The sequence below is a fragment of the Globicephala melas genome, chromosome 2 (assembly GCF_963455315.2).
Source record: "Globicephala melas chromosome 2, mGloMel1.2, whole genome shotgun sequence".
NCBI lineage: Eukaryota > Metazoa > Chordata > Mammalia > Artiodactyla > Delphinidae > Globicephala > Globicephala melas.
The window spans coordinates 77,083,108-77,103,287 of NC_083315.2; the positions used below are offsets into that span (position 1 = coordinate 77,083,108).

The 20,180-nt window shown below is 35.9% G+C and overlaps 1 protein-coding gene across 2 annotated transcripts in view; it reads right to left on the reverse strand.

Moving 5' to 3' along the window:
• Nucleotides 1-20,180, reverse strand: part of TEX9 (testis expressed 9) — a 216,290-nt gene that overhangs the window by 74,753 nt on the left and 121,357 nt on the right. The window contains exons 1-2 of one of the 2 annotated variants that reach the window (XM_030878773.2): nt 7,923-7,957; nt 7,730-7,821 (exon numbers count right to left, since the gene is read on the reverse strand). The exons of the other annotated variant lie outside the window; for it this stretch is intronic. Coding sequence (XP_030734633.1) covers nt 7,730-7,821; nt 7,923-7,943 — 113 coding nt within the window. The 5' untranslated portion in view covers nt 7,944-7,957. Of the gene's footprint in view, nt 1-7,729; nt 7,822-7,922; nt 7,958-20,180 lie in introns of those variants that run through there. 2 annotated transcript variants of the gene reach the window in all.

Sequence of the window (20,180 nt, forward strand, 5' to 3'; positions counted from 1 at the left end):
TGGAGGATATGGGGAGGGGGAAGGGTAAGCTGTGACAAAGTGAGAGAGTGGCATGGACATATATACGCTACCAAACGTAAAATAGATAGCTAGTGGGAAGCAGCCACATAGCACAGGGAGATCAGCTTGGTGCTTTGTGACCACCTGGATGGGTGGGATAGGGAAGGTGGGAGGGAGGGAGACGCAAGAGGGAGGAGACATGGGAACATATGTATAACTGATTCACTTTGTTATAAAGCAGAAACTGACACACCATTGTAAAGCAATTAAACTCCAATAAAGATGTAAAAAAAAAAAAAAAAAGAAACAAGTGCCCAGGAGGGACAATCAACAGATTATTTCTTTCCTTCTACTAACTTTGGGTTTTGTTTGTTCTTCTATTTCTAATTCCTTTAGGTGTAAGGTTAGGTTGTTTATTTGAGATTTTGTTTTGTTTCCTGAGGCAGGCTTGTATCGCTATAAAGTTCCGTCTCAAAACTGCTTTTGCTGCATCCCATACAATTTGGATTGCTGTGTTTTCATTTTCTTTTGTCTCCAGGTATTTTCTGATTTCCTCCTTGATTTCTGCAGTGATCCACTGGTTTAGTAGCATATTTTTTAGCCTCCACATGTTTGTGTTTTTTGCAGTTTTTTTCTTGTAGGTGATTTCTAATCTCATAGTACTGTAGTTGGAAAAGATGCTTGATATGATTTCAATTTACTTAAACTTACTAAGACTTGTTTTTTGGGCTAGCATGTGATCTTGAAAAGAATGTGTATTCTGCTGCCTTTGAATAGAATACTATGTGTTCTGTTTGGTCTAACGTGTCATTTAAGGCCAGTGTTTCCTCATTGATTTTTCTGTCTGAATGATCTGTCCATTGATGTAAGTGGGGTGTTAAAGTTCCCTACTATTATTGTGTTACTGTCCTTCATTTCTGTTGTCATTTGCATTATGTATTTAGATACTCCTATGTTGAGTGCATATATATTTACAATTGTTATATATTTTTCTTCGATTGATCCATAATCATTAGACTACAAAGCTACAGTAGCCAAAACAGTATGGTACTGGAACAAAAGCAGACACAGAGATCAATGGAACAGAATAGTGAACCCAGAAACAAACCCACGTTTATATGGGCAATTAATCTATGACAAAGGAAGCAAAAATATAAATGAGGAAAAGACAGTCTTTCAATAAGTGGTGCTGGGAAGACTGGACTGCTACATGTAAAAGAATGAAGTTAGAACTTTTTTTCACACCATATTCAAAAATAAACTCAAAATGGATTAAAGACTTAAATGTAAGACCATAAAGCATAAAACTCCAGAAGAAAACAGAGGCAGAACACTCTGACATAAACCACAGCAGTATTTTTTGGATCTGTCTCCTAAGGCAGAGGAAACTAACTAAATAAATAAATAATAGGACCTAATTAAATTGGAAAGGAAAGGAAAGGAAAGGAAAAGAAAGCATTGACAGGGCTTCCGTGGTGGCGCAGTGGTTGAGAGTCTGTCTGCTGATGCAGGGGACACGGGTTCGTGCCCCGGTCCGGGAAGATCCCACATGCCGCGGAGCGGCTAGGCCCGTGAGCCATGGCCACTGAGCCTGCGCGTCTGGAGCCTGTGGTCCGCAACAGGAGAGGCCACAACAGTGAGAGGCCCGTGTACCGCAAATAAATAAATAAATAAATAAGAAAGCATTGACAAAATGAAAAGACAATCTACTGAATGGGAGAAAATATCTGCAAATGATATGACCAACCAGGGTTTAATGCCCAAACTATATAAATAGCTCATACTACTCAATATCAAAAAAACAAATAACCTGGTTAAAAAATGGGCAGAAGACCTGAATAGACATTTTCCCAAAGAAGAATACAGATGGCCAACTGGCACATGAAATGCTCAACACTGTTAATCATCAGAGAAATGCAAAGCAAAACTAGAATAAGATATCACCTCACACCTGTCAGAATGGCTATCATCAAAAAGACCACAAATAACAAATGTTGGCAAGGATGTGGAGAAAAGGGAACCCTTGTGCACTGTTGGTGGGAACGTAAATTGGTGCAGCCACTGTGGAAAACAGTATGGCAGTTTCTCAAAAACTTAAAGATATAACTACCATATGACCCAGTAATTCCACTCCTGGATATATATCCAAAGAAAATGAAAACACTACTCTGAAGAGATATATGCACCCCAATGTTCATAGCAGCATTATTTATAATAGCCAAGATATGGAAGCAACCTACATGTTCATCAACAGATGAATGGATAAAGAAGACGTGATATATATATATATATCTGCATACATACCATGGAATACTATTCAGTTATAAAAAAGAATGAAATTTTGCCATTTACAACAACATGAATGGACCTGGAGGGTATTATGCTTAATGAAATAAGTCAGAGAAAGACAAATACTCTGTTATCACTTATGTGTGGAATCTAAAAAATGAAGCAAATAATGAATATAACAAAACAGAAACAGACCCATATATGTAGAGAACAAACAAGTGGTTACCAATGGAGAGAGGGAAGGGGGGAGGAGTACAGTAGGGTTAAAGGATTAAGAGATACAAACTACTATGTATAAAATAAATAAGATACAAGGATATATTGTACAGCACAGGAAATATAGCCATTATTTTATAATAACTTTAAATGGAGTATAATCTATAAAAGTTTTGAATCACTATGCTGTATACCCAAAAATGGTATAATATTGTAAATCAAGTATACTGCAACAAAACAAAAAGAAAAATGACAAATATTTGAAACTTGAAGAATATAGCAATAAACATAAAACAAAAGACAATACTTTTTTTAAAAAGAGATAATGCTGAGAATGTTCCAGAAATGAATATAGGGAGCTCAAGCAGAATTAAGAAAAAAAATCCACACCTGTACACATCATAGTGAAACTGCAGAACTTCAAAGACAAGGAGAATGTTCTTTAAACTACAAACCAAATATTTAAAAAGAAGAGAGAAAAATAGTCTACCAGCATGACTATCTTAAATGCTGGCAGTAGATGCCTTATCAATATCTCTAGATCCCAATGGACAATGAAATGGTATCTTTAATGGACCATTGGGAGGTGGGGGGGCAGGGCCTAGCCATTTCAAGTTCTATATTCAGCTAAACTATCTTTGAAGAATAAGTGCAAAGTAACAAAATTTTCGGGTAAGACTGGAGAATTTAAGACTCCGATTTTCATACAGAGAAGTAATGAATGGTCTATGCTTCAGAAAAGAGGAAATTGAACCTCGAAAAAAATGCAAAGAAATGAGAAAACATGATGATAAATCTAAATTAGTACAGAATACGAAAATAACAGGTAAGGGTATTCAAAGCAAAGGAGAAATAAGTATTATATAACTTGACAAATGAGGGAAACCAAGTTAAAACATTCTAAGGTCTTTCCAAACCAGTAAAGGAAAAATAAAGACATAATGAAAACTCATTCAACCAACAAAAGACAGAAAAAAAAAACAAAGAAAAGGCATAAATAGAAAAAAAAAATTAGATGGCCCAAACAACTTCAAATTAATAAACAAAATAATATAAATAAATTCACTCATTAGAAGGCAGAAATTACCAGAGAATATAAAAGAAATGCTCTTAATAAAGCTAAATGACATAAAAAGTTTGAGAATAAAGGAATGAGAAAAGATATAACAGACACTACATAATAATGAAAGGAATTATTCATCAAGAGGATTTAAATAAATCAAATAATATAGCCCCCAAACAAAACTGGACACAATTATAAGGAGAAATTTTTAAATCATAATTATAGCCGATTTCAGTACATCTCTAACAGAAACCAATACAGGTACTAGGAAAAAAAATGGTGATGATACTGATGTTATGGACAGCAATATTAACTAGCTTGATCTAAGATATGAGTCAACAAATAGTGAATACACTTTCTATCAAAGAACACACAGAATATTTACAAAAATTCAACACATTACCTGGTCACCACTAAGTTTCAAAACATTTTTGAAAATCAATATTATATACATTCTCTGACCATAGTACAATTAAAAATAAATTATAAAATAACAAAAATAAAACAAACAAGCAAACAAACGGATGCCTGGGAACTACAAAAACACACTCCTAAAATAATCACTATGAAAAATCATAAAATATTTAAAACTAAATAACCACAAAAGAAATATATATATCAAAACAGATACTGAAATACCGATAAGCTGTGGTTGGAGAGAAATATACAGAAATTAAATGTATGTATTAAAAAATAAGAAAAACGAAACTAAAAAAAAGAAGAAATAAATCCACCATTAGAAGAGAGAGAAATAATAGAGATAAGACTAATCAAAAAAAAATTTTAATCACATAGATTAGCAATAAAACCAAAAGCTAATTCTGTGAAAAGACCAATAAAACATATACACCTTCCAGCAAGACTGACAGAAAAGTCCCCAAAAGAAGGTGTGTATAAGGTTACAGATACAGTCAAAACTTAAAACGTAAGAGAATAATTAGAATAAATGTATGTTAATACATTTTAAAACATACATGAAGTGGACACTTTTCCAGAAAACTAGAAAATAACCAAAATTTATTCTGGAAGCAAAAATTATTAAAGAAACTGCATTCACAGGCAAAAAAAAAAAAAAAACCCACACTAGACTCAGTTTCACAATTTTAATCAAAGGGCAGATGATCTCTGATTACAAGAAGCTTCCAAGAACAGACTAAAACAAAAAAGGAAAACTATTCAACTTATTTTATGTGGCTAGGATAATAATCACATCAAAATCAGAAAGGCAAAGAACTAGAAAAAAGTGCAAGACCAATTTCATTTCTTTTTATAGCTGAAAAAAAAACCTCCATAAAATTAAAGCAATCTAATCCAAGGGACTTTAAAAGAAAACAAGAAATCTGCCTTTGTAGTTCAGTATGTTAAAACATTAAATGAGGGGGTGAAAAAAATTTCATTGCCTAAATAAATTTGGGGGGAAAAAGCTTTGTTAAAATTTAACATTCATTCAAAATACAAATTAAGGGTATAATACTGCATATCAGCTATCCTTGATGAAAAAATAATTAAGGGAAACGGCATCCTTAAGCCTGATTAAAAAAAAAATACCAAAACGCTACAGCAAACCTCAAATGTAGTGATAAATTATTAAAAGTGGGCTCCTGAAAATCATAACTAAGATAAAAATGCTTACCATTACTTTTTCTATTTCATATTGCACTGGAAGTTCTAACCAGATCAAGAAAAAGAATGTAGAAGAAATTGTAAAGGGACAAAACTATCACAATTTGCATATGATATAACTGTCTTTATAAAAAACTCAACGGGGCTTCCCTGGTGGCGCAGTGGTTGAGCGTCCGCCTGCCGATGCAGGGGACACGGGTTCGTGCCCCGGTCCGGGAAGATCCCACATGCCGCGGAGCGGCTGGGCCCGTGAGCCATGGCCGCTGAGCCTGCGCGTCCGGAGCCTGTGCTCCGCAACGGGAGAGGCCACAACAGTGAGAGGCCCACATACCGCAAAAAAAAAAAAAAAAAAAAAAAAAAAAAACTCAACGGACTCTGCAGAATAAGAGAGTTCAGCAGAGCTGACAATCTATATAAATATAGATCTAGGATCAACATACAAAAATCAGTAATGTTTCTATACTTATAACCAATTAGAAAATGTAGTAGAAAAAGAGCTATTCATTATAGCAAGAAAAAACTATAAGGTACCTTGAAAAAATTGTACATGCAAGACTCTTATGTAGTAATATGATAAAATATTATTAATGAATACCCAAAACACCCACATGTAAATAGAGATATATCACATTCGTAGAAGGGCAGATTCAACAGCATAAAGATGTCAGTTCTCTGCAAATTAATCTATAAATCCAATGTAATTGTTATTTATGGGCAAGAAGTTTGGGGGAAGGCTTGCCCTTCCAGTTATCAAGATCAATTAAACCAGAAGTCACGTAATCTTATTGTTTAGCTCTCTAGTTTTATGATATACGCACAAGACTTGGAATATCTATTGACTTGAGTGATCAGCATATTCCTTGGTTTACTGTCTCATATAGTGATTATTTCCTCCAACTATCTGACAGGAGCTGATTGTAAAAGATTCTGCATTGGGATCCCTGGAAAGTGCTGTGTTCAGTTGATTAAAACAACATCCCCATATGCTTACCACCAAGACAACATGTGGCAAAATACTCTGTTATGAACTCATAGTCTTGCCTATAAGGATGGCCAGACATTTCACCCTTGCGCATAGTGCTGAGTGATCACAAGTTTCAAGCAGTGCCTGGGAGCTACTCTGTTCAAACGCCTCAGATTTGCACACCTCGGAGTGCATATAACAGAACAAGTAACAAGTGGGAGCCTTTACCACAAAACTTTTGCTAAAATCGAATAGTTACGACAGATGCCTGACTTTGATCAGGAGCATATCCTTAATGAAGGGCCAGATGCAAATAGATCTTTAAATAACCAAATGAATTAACCTAATCAGTGCATGTATTTAGTGCTGTCTGGTGCATGGTAAAGAAAACAAATGTTTTGGGTTGAAAACAGCTGATTCAGAGCTGTATATGAACAACAGATCCACTGATTAAGTACATTCATACTTGAATAACAGGCCCATTTCATCAAGCAGTGGAAGATCATTATGTTTCTACATGCAAGTTGACACATGTCTAGTTTATCTAAAGAAAGGACACTTCAGTTTTAACTCTAAACATGCTTTAATTTTAAGTACAGATCATTTGGTAACTCTATGTTAAACCATTTGAGGAACTGCCAGAATGTTTCCCAAGTTTTAAATTAAATTACTTTAAATTAAAAGGGTGAATTTTTTAAATATAATTTTTTTGGTAAGGGTATATACGAGGGCAAATAAAAGACATGGTCTCTGACCTTGTGGAACTAACAGTCCAGTGGAGGAAACAGAACAAAATGTAAACTAACAAATGAATTTACTGTAACAAGTTATGCTAATTGCAACGAAACTTTAATCACACAATTAAAAAAGAGTAATGGGGAGCCTACTTATCATAGTCAAGAAAGGCCACTCTGGTAGGCAAAAAGGAGAGAGGTCAAGATCATACAAGAGGTAGGAGCCAGGTGTGACAGAGCTTTTGAAGTGCAACTGGAAACCACTGCAAAGTTTTAGACGAGGGAGTGACAAGATCAAATTAAAAGATTACTCTGACATCTGCATGAAAACCGGGGGATGAAGAGTGGAGTGGTCCAAGAATGAAAGCACGTGTTGTCAGGATAGCTCTAATTACACTGGCAGCAGATAAGGAAGAGAAATCCTCCCAACACCACCAAATGTGGATGAGAACGGTAATTCCAAATGCCCTGAGAAACATGCTTTCAGTTTAGAAACCAAACCTAAAAGAAATTTACATACGTAAACTCTAGGAACTTGAAATTAAGTAGAATTCCTTTAAGTAGAAACTGAACTATTCGTGGCAATTCCTGCTATCCAAACTACTTCTAGCGGTATCATCTCGCTGACGAACAGGTTTATTCACTTGGGTTAAATTTTCGCCCACTTTCAACAGCTACGAGGCCGCAGCTCAATTTAAAAAGAAGGGCAAGCGAACGGGATGATTAACTGCTGGACAGTGAATGGTCCCAAAGATCCAGTCAGTCACCAGGAAAAGTATTTGTAAGCAGCCTCATTTAAGTGAAAGAAAAAAGGAAAAGCTGAACCGCCAAATTTCTTACTTATATTCTTCCTCCTTGGCGAGGAGGTCCCGACGAGGTGTGGCAGGTTGCTGAACGCGTGGTGGAAGCGGAGTCCCTGAAACGCCCCGTCTCTGTAAAAGAGACACTTTCAGACCCAAAGTTAAATAAATTCCGGTGTCCGCAGGGCCGCCCGAAACCTAGCTGCTACCCAGCAGTGTAGAGTTGAACTAACCTTAAAACTTCGCCCCGCCATCTTTCGCGGCCGCGACGCCGTTACCGAGGCAACGACGCAACTTCCCGCGAGAGTTACGACAACACGGGCGGCCTCCAGCCCGGGGGGCGATTCTGTCCACGCCCCTACTGTTGGCAGAAAATAGCGCGAGGCTGCGGCGGGGCTGAGAACTGGGGAGTGGACCCTGTTGCCTTTCCGCTCCTCGCCGGTAAGGCTAACGTCTGTCCTGCTGCAAGAACAGAAGAAGCCGAAGTAGTGCGTTGATTTATAAATTCTTAAGTTGGCGATGGAGGGCTTTCAACCAAGGAAGACAGGTCCATTTCTAATACTCAGTAGGAAGCAAGCTAGTAAAGCTCCTCCTCCGTTGTGGTTTTTCCAAACTAAGTGGCCAATTTGACCTCCAGCTGTTTTGTTTAAAATGAACTATTTAGTGGGATTCCAAGTTCTGACTTAGCACATTTATTTATAGCATGGTTAAAAGCTCAGGCTCTCAAGGCAGTCGTCTAAATTCATGTCCTGGGTCTGCCACTTATTAGCTTGGGCAAATCATTATCTCCGCTACTTCATCCGTGAAGTGGGGGTAAGAATAGTGCCCATCTCACAGAGTTACTATGAGGGATAAGTGCATTTGTGCTTAGGATTGTGCCCGGAACACAGTAAGCAGTCAAAAATTCCAGTTTTTTTTGGAATTAACTTGGGAATCCAAGAAATAAACTTCACATTTAAGGTCAACTGATCTTCAACGAAGGTAGCAAGACCATTCAATGGGGAAAAGAATAGTCTTTTCAACAAGTGGTACTGGGTTAAGTGGATGTCAACATGTAAACGAATGAAGTTGGACCCTTATCTCACACCATGTACAAAAATCAACTCAGCATGGATCAAAGGCCTAACCTCAAGAGCTAAAACCATAAAGCTCTTTAAAGAAAACAGGTATAAATATTCATGAATTAGGTGATGATTTCTTAGAAATGACACCACAAACACAAGCAAAGAAAGAAAAATCAATAAACTAGACATCATCAAAATTAAAAACATTTCATTTTAAAGGATACCATAAATAAAGTGAAAAGACAAACCACAGAAAGGGACGTAAATTTTGCAAATCTTTTATTTAATAAGAGACCTGTCTAGAATATATAAAAGAGCTATTTTTAAAAGGGCTAGTATCCTGCATAGGCATTCCTTCAAAGAAGATATAGCCAAAAAGGACATGAAAAGGTGTTCAAAATCACTAGTCTTCAGGGAAGTGTAATTCAAATCATAATGAGATACCACTTCACACCAGCTAAGATAACTATAATAAAAAAAGATGGACAATAACAAGTGTTGGAGAAAATGTGGAGAAATTCAAATCTTCAAACACTGTTGGTAGGAATACAAAATTGTGCAGCCACTGTGGAAAACAGTCTGGCAGTTTCTCAAAAGTTCACACATAAAGTTACCACATGATCCAGCAACCCACTCCTAGCTATATACCCAAGAGAAATGAAAACATATACCCTCACAAAAAGTTGTACACAAATGTTTACTGCAGAAAAGACAAAAAGTGGAAATGACTCAAATGATAATAAACTGATTAATAGGTAAATAAAAAGTAGTATATTGGTACAATGGAATATTATTCAGCACCAGAAAGGAATGAAGTACTGATGCATACCACAATATGGATGAACCTTGAAAATATGCTATATGAAAGAAGCAATTCACAAAAAAACATATCATATGATTCCATTCTAATAGGACCACATATTATATGAAATGTCCAGAATAGGCAAATCTATAGAGACAGAAAGTAGTTCAGTGGTTGCCTAGCCCTGGCAGATGATGGGGGGTTGACTAAAGGGTTGCAAGATTTTTTTGGTGGGGGAGGGGTAATAAAAATGTTCTAAAATTGATTGTGCTGATGCTTGCACAACTCTGTGACTATACTAAAACCAATTAATAGTACACTTTATATGGGTGAATGGTGGGTATGTGAAATACATCACTCAAGTTGTTAAAACATTAAAAATAAAATTAAAAAGTCAAAAGATGGGAAAAGTTATGCCATACTAACACTAATCAAAAGAAAGCTGGAGTAGCTACATTAATTTCAAACAAAGTGATTTCAGAACCAGAAAAACTGTCAGGGATAAGGAGGAGCACTACATAATGATAAAGAGGTCAACTCTCCAAGGAGATATAACGGTCCTTAATGTGTATGAACCAAAAAGTTGAGTGTCAAAATGCATGAGGCAAAAACTAATAGGAGTGCAAAGAGATATAGAAAAATGCACAAATACATTGGGAAACATCAACACCCCATTTTCAGTAGTTGATAGTTCAGGCAGGCAGAAAATCAGTAAGGATATAATTGCCCTAAACAGCATTATCAATCTGATCTAATTGACATTTAGAGAATACTCCATCCAACAACAGCAGAATACACATCTTTCTCAAGGTCACACAGAACATTTACCAAGAGAGACTATCCGGGCCACGAAATGCACATTAATAAATTTAAAAGTATAGAAATCATATTCATTCCCTAGAATTGCTGTAAGAAAGTACCACAAACTGGGTGGCTTAAAACAAAAGAAATTTATTGTTTCACAGTCTGGAGACTGGAAGTCCAAAATCAGGGTGTTGGCAGGGCCATGCCCCCTTTGAAACCTGTAGGGGAGAATCCTTCCTTGCATCTTCCTAGCTTCTGGTGGTGGCTGTCACTCCTTGGCATTCCTTGGCTTGTAGCTGCATCATTCCACTCTCTGCCTCTGTAATCACACAGCATTCTCCCTATGTGTGTTTGTCTTCACATCGCATTTCTTCCAGTCATACTGGATTAGGACCCACCCTAATGACTTCACGCTAACTTGATTACATCTTTAAAGACCCAATTTCCAAATAAGGTCATATTCACATGTTAAGGGGTGTGTGTGTATGTGATGGGTTAGGACTTCAGCATGTCTTTTGGGGGACCACAATTCAACCTGTAACAGAAATTATATAAACTATCTTCTCTGAGGCCATGATGGAATTAAACTAGAAATAAATAACAGAAAAATAGCTGTAGAATCCCAAAATATTTGGAGATTAAATACACATTTAAAAATAATACATGGGTCAAAGAAGTCTAAAGAGAAATTTAAAAGTATTTTGAACTCAATGAAAATGAAAATACAATTTATCAAAACCTGTAGGATACAATGAAAGCATCACTTAGAATTTTAGCATTAAATGTATATATTAGAAAAGAAGGTAAATCTAAAATCAACAATCTAAGGTTCCACCTTGGGAAATGAGAGAAAGAAGAGCAATTTAAGCTTAAGGAGAGCAAAAGAAAAGAAATAATAAAAATTAGAACAAATCAATGGAATTGAAAACAGGACAACAACAGAGAAAATCACAGAAACCAAAATCTGGTTCTTTGAAAGGATCAATAAAATCAATAAACCTCTAGCCACACTAACCAAGAAAAAAAGGAAAGGCACAAAATTACCTGTTCTGTTCTTTTATGGGATGGTCAGTCAGGTCAGTCAGGTGCAACCACAAGAGAAGGTATAGAAGAGGCTCATGAAAACAAAGTTCATCATACTCACAGGTCCTAGAATTGGGAGGCACAGCATGGCATGCAGAGATATATGGAAAAGCCTCAGAGTAGTTAGGAGGCAGAAAACATGAGTGAAGGGAAAACCTAGACTACTCTATAGAAAAAGCAAGGCAGAGTGAACAGTTTAGGATTGGCTAGTTTGAATCATTTCAGCAGCCCTTAAGCTTTAGGGTCTGTTCCTACTTGCTTGGTATCTGGCCCTGGGATGATTAAAACAAAGGAATATTGCCTCCTGAGGTGTACAGGCAAGATAGAGGAGGTATGACTCTGCATTAGTCAGTTGGTATATTTAAGGTACACACCTGGCTGAGCCCTTTGCTATCTCCAAGAATTGGCTATGCCAAGGAGTCCCTCCCCAGCCAGAAACCTTTTTTAAGATGTAAAAACATAATAACATACAGAGGGCTTCCCTGGTGGCGCAGTGGTTGAGAGTCCGCCTGCCGATGCAGGGGACATGGGTTCGTGCCCCTGTCTGGGAAGATCCCACATGTCATGGAGCGGCTGGGCCCGTGAGCCATGGCCGCTGAGCCTGCGTGTCCAAAGCCTGTGCTCCGCAACGGGAGAGGCCACAACAGCGAGAGGCCCGCGTACCGCAAAAAAAATAAATAAAAAAAAATAATAATATACAGAAAAATGTTTAAATAAACAATACAATACCATTGGGATCATCTTTAATTATCCCATGAACACTAAAAGGAAAATAAAGGAATACCATCAGCAACTGTATACCCAGAAATTTGATAAATTAGATGAAATGAACCAATTCCTTGAAAGATGCAAACTATCAAAATTCACTCAAGGAGAAATAGATAATCTGAGTATCAAGGACTGAATCAATAACATTCCAGGAAAGAAAGCACCAGGCCCAGATGGTTTCACTGATGAATTCAACTAACATTCAAGGATGAAATGATACCAATTCTCCACAATCTCTTCTAAAAAATGGAAATAAAGGGAACATTTCCTAACTTATTCTATGAGTCCAGCATTACCCTAATACCAAAAGCAGTTAAGGACATTATAAGAAGAAAAACTATGGACTGATATCTCTCATGAACATAGATGTAAAAGTCTTTAACAAATATTAGCAGATTGAATCCAATAATGTACAAAAAGAATTATACAACACAACCAAGTGGGATTTATTCTAGGTGAATAAGGACAGTTCAACATTCTAAAATCACTCAGTATAATTTAGTACATAAAGAGGATAAAGAAGAAAAATCATACAAGCATACAAATTGATGCAGCAAAAGCTTTTGAGATAATCCAACAACATTCCTGGTAAAAATTCTCAGCAAACTAGCAATAGAGGGGAACTTCCTCAACTTGATAAAGAGCATCTACAAAATACCTACACCCAGCATCATAGTTAATAGTGAGAAACAATGCTTTCCTCCAAAGATCAGGAACAAGACAAGGATATCCTCTCTCATCACTCTTATTTACTCTCACACCTAAAGTCCTAGCTAATAATAAGGCAAGAAAAGGAAATAAAAGGTATACAGGTTGGAAATGAAGAAATAAAATACCTTCGTTTGCAGATGACATGAGTGTCTATGGAGAAATCCCAAGGAATCAACAAAAATCTTCTGGAACTTATAAGCAAGATTGATAAAACAAAATGTAGTATATACATACAATGAAATTTGGATACACATTGTAAGATGGATGAAACTTGAAAACATGCTAAGTGAAATAAGCCAGACACAAAAGAACAAATATTGTATGATTCTACTTACATGAGGTATCTAGAGTAGACAAATTCAGAGACAGAAAATAGAATAGAGGTTACCAGGAGATGGGGAGAGAGGGGACTGACGTGTTATTTTTTTAATGTACAGAGTTTCTGTTTGGGATGATCAAAAAGTTCTGGAAATGGACGATTGTGATCACTGAACAACGTTATGAATATATTTAATGCCACCAGATTGTAAACTTAAAAATAGTTACAATGGTAAATTTTATGTTATGTATATTTTTCTACAGTAAAAAATTTCCAATAGAGGGGCAGCCTACAAAATACCTGATCAGTACTCCTGAAAACTATCAAGGTCAGGCAAGGCAAGGCAAGTTTGAGAAACTGTCACAACCAAGAGGAGCCTAAGGAAACACGACAAGTTAATGTAAAGTCGTATCCTGGACCGAATCCAGGAGCGGAAAAAGACATTAGGTTTAAAAACCAAAGAAATATGAATAAACTATGGACTTAGTTAATGACAGTGTATCAATAATGGTTCATTAATTCTAACAAATGTACTATACTAATGTAAGATGTTAATAATAAGGGAAATTGGGTGCAGGATATATGGGAACTCTGTACTCTATTCTCAATTTTTCTGTAAATCTACTTCTGTTCTAAAAACTAAAGTATTTTAAAAAAAAAAAAAAAGCTGAAAGAGACTTCTCCAAAAGAGTTGTAAGCTAGATCATCTGGGGCATCCTTGTACTGCAAATCAACCGATTCTATTAAAACAAACAAACCATCAAATGGACAAATATATATGCATTGCTGAAAACTTGAAGGACGCAGAGAAAATTTCTATGTATCCTGCTGACATCTCCCCCTCCAGCTCTTTGCTCCCTCAAATAAGCAAAACTGATTCTGTGAATAGGCAATTAAAAATAAAGAACTAATCTGAGAAAATGGCCATAAAAGAACTGTGCTCAGTCTGTGTTTAAGTCAACAGTAATATGAAGGAGCTGAACTTGAGACCCTTGCTCTAAGCTACTAAACTAAATGAAAAAGGCTAAAATAGTTCCAGACTCGTAGTGCCCCCAGGCTACCAGCAGAATCAAACACAAATCCTCTTCAGAGAAAAAGATCTCTAAATAAGCCCACCAGATTCCGGGATTAAGATCAAGAAAATGTGAGTTCACCATCAAAAACCACCAAGCAGGGCTTCCCTGGTGGCGCAGTGGTTGAGAGTCCGCCTGCCGATGCAGGGAACACGGGTTCGTGCCCCGATCCAGGAGGAGCCCACGTGCCGCGGAGCGGCTGGGCTCGTGAGTCATGGCCGCTGAGCCTGCGCGTCCGGAGCCTGTGCTCCGCAGCGGGAGAGGCCACAACAGTGAGAGGCCCGCGTACCGCAAAAAACAAAACAAAACAAAAAAACCACCAAACATAAAGGAAACAAATCACCATTAGTGAAAAATGGGAAGAAATAATAAATATTTAGAACTCCCAAGAGAGATATTAAAATTGTATCATCTGTGAAATGTAGAATATCTATTTAGAAAATATTTAAAGAAATAAGGGATAGAATCATAATGATGAGCAAGCAACAAGAGACTATCAGGAATGACCAAGCAAATGTGACAAATATTCAAATTAAGCTTTCAGACATCAAATACACATTTGTTGAAATGAAAACACTCAGTGGATGGGTTGAATTGCAGATTAGACACAGATGATTTGCAAAGCATAAAATATCTAAGAAAATTATCCAGAATGAACAGAGAATGATAAGGACATGGGAAATACAAAAGAAATGTTAAACAATTGCAGAAGTTAGACTGAGAAGGTCTGACATATAAATAAGCAGATTCCAAGGACAGATTTTCAGAATTGAGAAGCAATATTACAAAAGTTAATTACTTAGAATCTTCTAGGATTTAGGAAAGAAATGAATGCACAGATTCAAGAAGCACAGAGTGTCACAAAGAGGATAAATTTTAAAATCTATTTGCCTGTCATAAAATCCAAAACACCAAAGAAAAAGAAAAGATCTTTAAAGCAGCCAAAGAGAAAAAAGACAGACAACCTAGAAAGAAGCAATTAGACTGAAAGCAGATGTTTTAATAGCAGTACTGGAAGCTAGAAGACACTAAAATAATGACTGAAATCCTAGGATAATAAGCCCCATTATAAATGAGAATTTGGGTCAAATATGATTGGTGATTAATCACCAATTAATCATTAATGATTGGCTGCCTTTTGCCTAGCCCCAAATTGGTTGGGATAAACTTTTATCTTCTGGGATAGCAATGTGGGTGGGGTACAGGATATGGAGGAAAGGGTAAGGCTGGGTGAGAAAAATGTAAGCACACTATCCCAGGAAACAGGGAGGCAGGGGCCCTTTATTGCCATTATTCTTCTAGCTAAATCTCCTTTGATGAGACTGACTAAATGGGCCCCAGCTAAACAGGAGGTTACTATTAATGCTGCCACTGACCTGGAAGTTCCAGCCAGTGAGACAGGATCCAGAATTGGCACCACTGATGTTTATTTTGAAGCAGACAGCCACCACCAAGTGGTGCTAAACCACAACCAGGATGAGCAAAGATTTTAATTATAGAGACAGACCACTAGAACTTCTAGCCAATCAGCTAGACAGACTCAGATGACTCATTTCTTTAATTTTCACAATAAGCCCACCCTTCTTTTTACACAATTGAAATTTTTCATCTTCATGAATCTTATTATGAGGGGGTTTTATTATACCCTCAAAGTGATCAAAGAAAATAATTTCAGTCTAGATCTGTGTACTCAGTCTCTAATATTATATTGCAAGAGAGAGGAAGAAATAAAGATATCTTCAGATAAATAAAACCTAAGAGAGTTACCACCCACATACTCATACTAAAGGAACTTCAAAATGATGTAATTCAGGAAGAAAGAAAATAATACCAGAGGAACATTTTGAGAGGCCAGAAGAATGGTAATCAAATAAAATGGTAAATGTGCATGTAGGTCTAAATAAATAATTTCTCTAAAATTCCTATCAATAATAATGCCTACCATGTGGTGTTTTTTAAAGAAAAAAGTAAGACTAAAAATTGTATTCTCATCAAACTGGGAGTAGAAGGAAACCTCTTCACCCTGATAAAAAGCATCTCAAAAAAAACTATATCTAACTTCATATTTAATGATAAAAAACCAAATGCTGTTCCCTCATATGAGGAACAAAACAGGAATTTCTACTCTCACTACTCCTATTCATAATCATACTGGACATTATGAATGATGGTTCTATCCTGTGCAATAAGGTAAGTTAATCAATCAAGCAATCTTGGAAAAGAGGAAGTAAAACTGTTTCTATTCACAAATGACATGATTGTCTATTTCGAAAATTCTGAAAAATCTACCCCCGAAAATCTATGGAGCTACTTACTGAGTTTGGCAAAGTTGTAAGATACAAGGTCAATATACAAAAACTAATTGTAATTCTATATACTAGCAATGAACAACTGGAAGTTAAATTTTAAAATGCAGCACTATTTACAATAGGACCAAAAGAACATGAAGCACTTAGGTAAAAATCGACCAAAATATCTGCAAAATCTATATGCTGAAAACTGCAAAGCATTGATGAAAGATTTCAAAGAAGAGCAAATAAATGGAAAGATATTCCATGTTCCTGGTTTAGGAGACTCAATATTGTGAAGATGTCAGCTCCCTCCATTCAACATCCCAGCAAGATTTTTGTGGAAATCAACAAGCTGATTCTAAAATTTATGTGGAATGACAAAGGAACTAGGCTAGATAAAACAATTTTGAGAAAGAAGAGCAATGTTGGAGGACTCACAATACCTAATTTTAAAAGTACAGTAATGAAGACAGTGTAGTACTGACAAAAAATGTAGACATGTGGGTCAATGGAAGAGAAGAGGGTCTAGAAGTAGACCCACACATTTTAATAAAGGTGCAAAGGCATTCAATGGAGCCAGAGAATAGGCTTTTAAACAAATATTGCTAGAACAATTATAAATCCATGAGAAAAAGTTAACCTTGATCCACACTCCATACCATATAAAAAACAATTTGGCAGTGTTTTATAAAGTTAGATATATGGTTACCATACAACACAGCAATTTAGTTTGTAATTACCCAAGACAAATGAAAACATATATCAAAGACAAAAGGCCATATACTATACGATTCCACTAATACTAAATTCTGGAAAAGGCAAACCATAGTGACTGAAAGCAGATCGATGGTCACCTGGAACTGGAGGAGGGAGGAAGGCCTTGACTGAAAAGGGCCGCGAGGAATTTTTAGTTGTTGGAAATGTTCTATACCTTGATTGTGGTGGTGGATACCTGAGTGCATATAAGTGTCAAAGCTCATTAAGCTATACACTTAAAATGGGTGAACTTTACTGTGTGTAAGTTATTCCTCAATAAAGCTGGAGAAAAACAGATTGGTTAAGACATTCCTAAAAATTCCTATACTCAGTCTGACTTGTTTGAATCGCTTTTCAACTGACTCAAGGATATCCATCCTTCTCCATATAATACTTTCTTCTGTATCATCAAGTTTAGCTGTGCAACTTTTATTGAGTGCACTACTATTTTCTCCAGATTTTCTTCCATGCTTCTGACTCCATTTTGCAAGTTTTGGAGTGAATATTCAAGCAGTGATGATCACATTGTTTCTGCCACTTATCTCACTGTAACTATAAGATGCCTTCTGACTTCAGATATATTAAAATGTGAAGAAAAAAAAGGACATGTTAGAACTGAAATGTGGTAGAAGAAAGAATGTTTAAATCCTCGTGAAATTAACCTTTTATTATTATGTAATAATCTATCTCCAATAATGCTTTTTAGTTGGTCAATTTTATATGCTATAAAAATAACTAACTTGGCATTCTTTTCATTGGTCATTTTCCTGGTCTATCTTTTCCCCATCTTTCTACTTTTGGACATAAGTCCTGCTTTGCCAATTCAAGGACTCTAAAAAGCCAATGCTGGTGTTCAGCAGAGTTTACAATGCCCAATGGGAGAGAAGTGGATATCTCACAGAGCAGTAGCAGTACCTTTAAGGTAAGACTTGTTTGTAACTACAGGACAGACACCTCTAGGGACTCCTAGTAATAACTGAAGGACACTGCAAAAGTGCGTAATGTCCTTTTTAAGCAGGTGAAGCAAAAGCCAGCCACATCTGAGTATTAATGTAAGAATGATTCCTACCTCTGACCCCAAGTGACCTAACTCAGGATACAAATGTGCAAAGTATATAAACATATTTAAAAGCGAGGAAAGATTCCACTAAAATGTCAGCCTTTGTTATCACATACGATTTTTTAAAATCTGTATGTTCTAATTTACTAAAAAGAGCACATATTACTTTTGTAATATGTATAATGCTAAAAATAAAATGAAACACATATGAAGTTACCCATCTAAAATACAGTGGAAAGACTGAGCAATAAGCAGACTGGGAAAAGATCTCTGGATTTGGCAAGAAAGAAGCCACTGGCCTCAGGAAGGATATTTATAGTAAAGTAGAAGAATTAGAAGCCATGTTATAAGGGAATGAGTGGAAGGCAATTACTATCAACAATATGTTTGAGGAATCTGGTGCCAAAAGATGGTTGCATAATTCTTTTGAATCCGTCCATATCCCAAAATCTGAAGCTTAGGCCTGACCAACTGAATTGCCTCTTGCCAATTTCTTTACATATGGCACTTTAAATTTTTACCACATCATCTCTTTTTGCTAGATTTTTTCCACTTTTTGTTACATTTTATTTTAAATAAGTCATTTAAAACTCACAATTTTAATCATGGTCAAAATTTCTTTTACTAATTTTAATGTAACTTTAAAAGAAGCTAGTATTCACAATTCAGAAAGCTGTAGGTTATAATTTTCAAAAGTGTTCTCTATTAATTTAGAGTGCTAATATGGTTTTGTTTTTTTTCCCAGTGTTTTTATAGAGATATCAGAAATTCAGCAGTAATTGTTATTTTCATTTTTTACTTAAAAACATCCAAAGCTGAACATTTCATCGTGGCATCATTGGGAAGTGACTATTCATTTTTCAACATAGCTGTCCTGAAGGGAAATAGCAGAACCAAAAACAACAGCATATACATTAATTTAATTAAATTGAATTAAAACAAGCTTATGAAATCTGAGTATTTCTCAACAAATGCAAACAATATAATAAATCAAATATACTATACACCAAAATGCATAAAGTAGTTATAAACGGAAAACAAGTACAGTCCAGTCAGGGCAATATGAAAAGGACTATGGAACTCACTTAATTTATTTCTTCCTGGTCATAAGTTTAGTAGAAAAACTTTAAATGTGTTTTCCAGCTTCAGTTATCAAAGAACTTTGTGACAAAATTCATACAGGGAAAGTTCTCACTTTCTCTTCACCCACAGAAAATGGTGCTGTTATTAATATATGGATTAGCTCTTCAATATTTTATGATAAGTGTAGATGCCTATGTAAATCCTGTTTATTCAAATTACTTGTTTTCAAATTATTATGAGAAAAAATATTTTTTATAATATTAATTCAATACATGCACCCCAATCTTCATAGCAGCATTATTTACAATAGCCAAGATATGGAAGCAACCATAAATGCCCATTGTCAGATGAATTGAATATTACTCAGCCATGAAAAAGAATTAAATTCTGCCATTAGCAACTACATGGATGGACCTAGAGAGTATTATGCTTAGTGAAATAAGTCAAAGACAAATATTGTATGTTATCACTTATATATGGAATTTAAAAATAAAACGAATGTATATAACAAAACAGAAACAGACTCACAGATAAAGAGAACAAACTGGTAGTTACCAATGGGGAGAGGGAAGAGGGAGGGATGAGAGAGGGGTATGGGATTAAGAGACACAAAATACTATGTATAAAATAAATAAGCAACAAGGAGATATTGTACAGCACAGAGAAATATAGCCGTT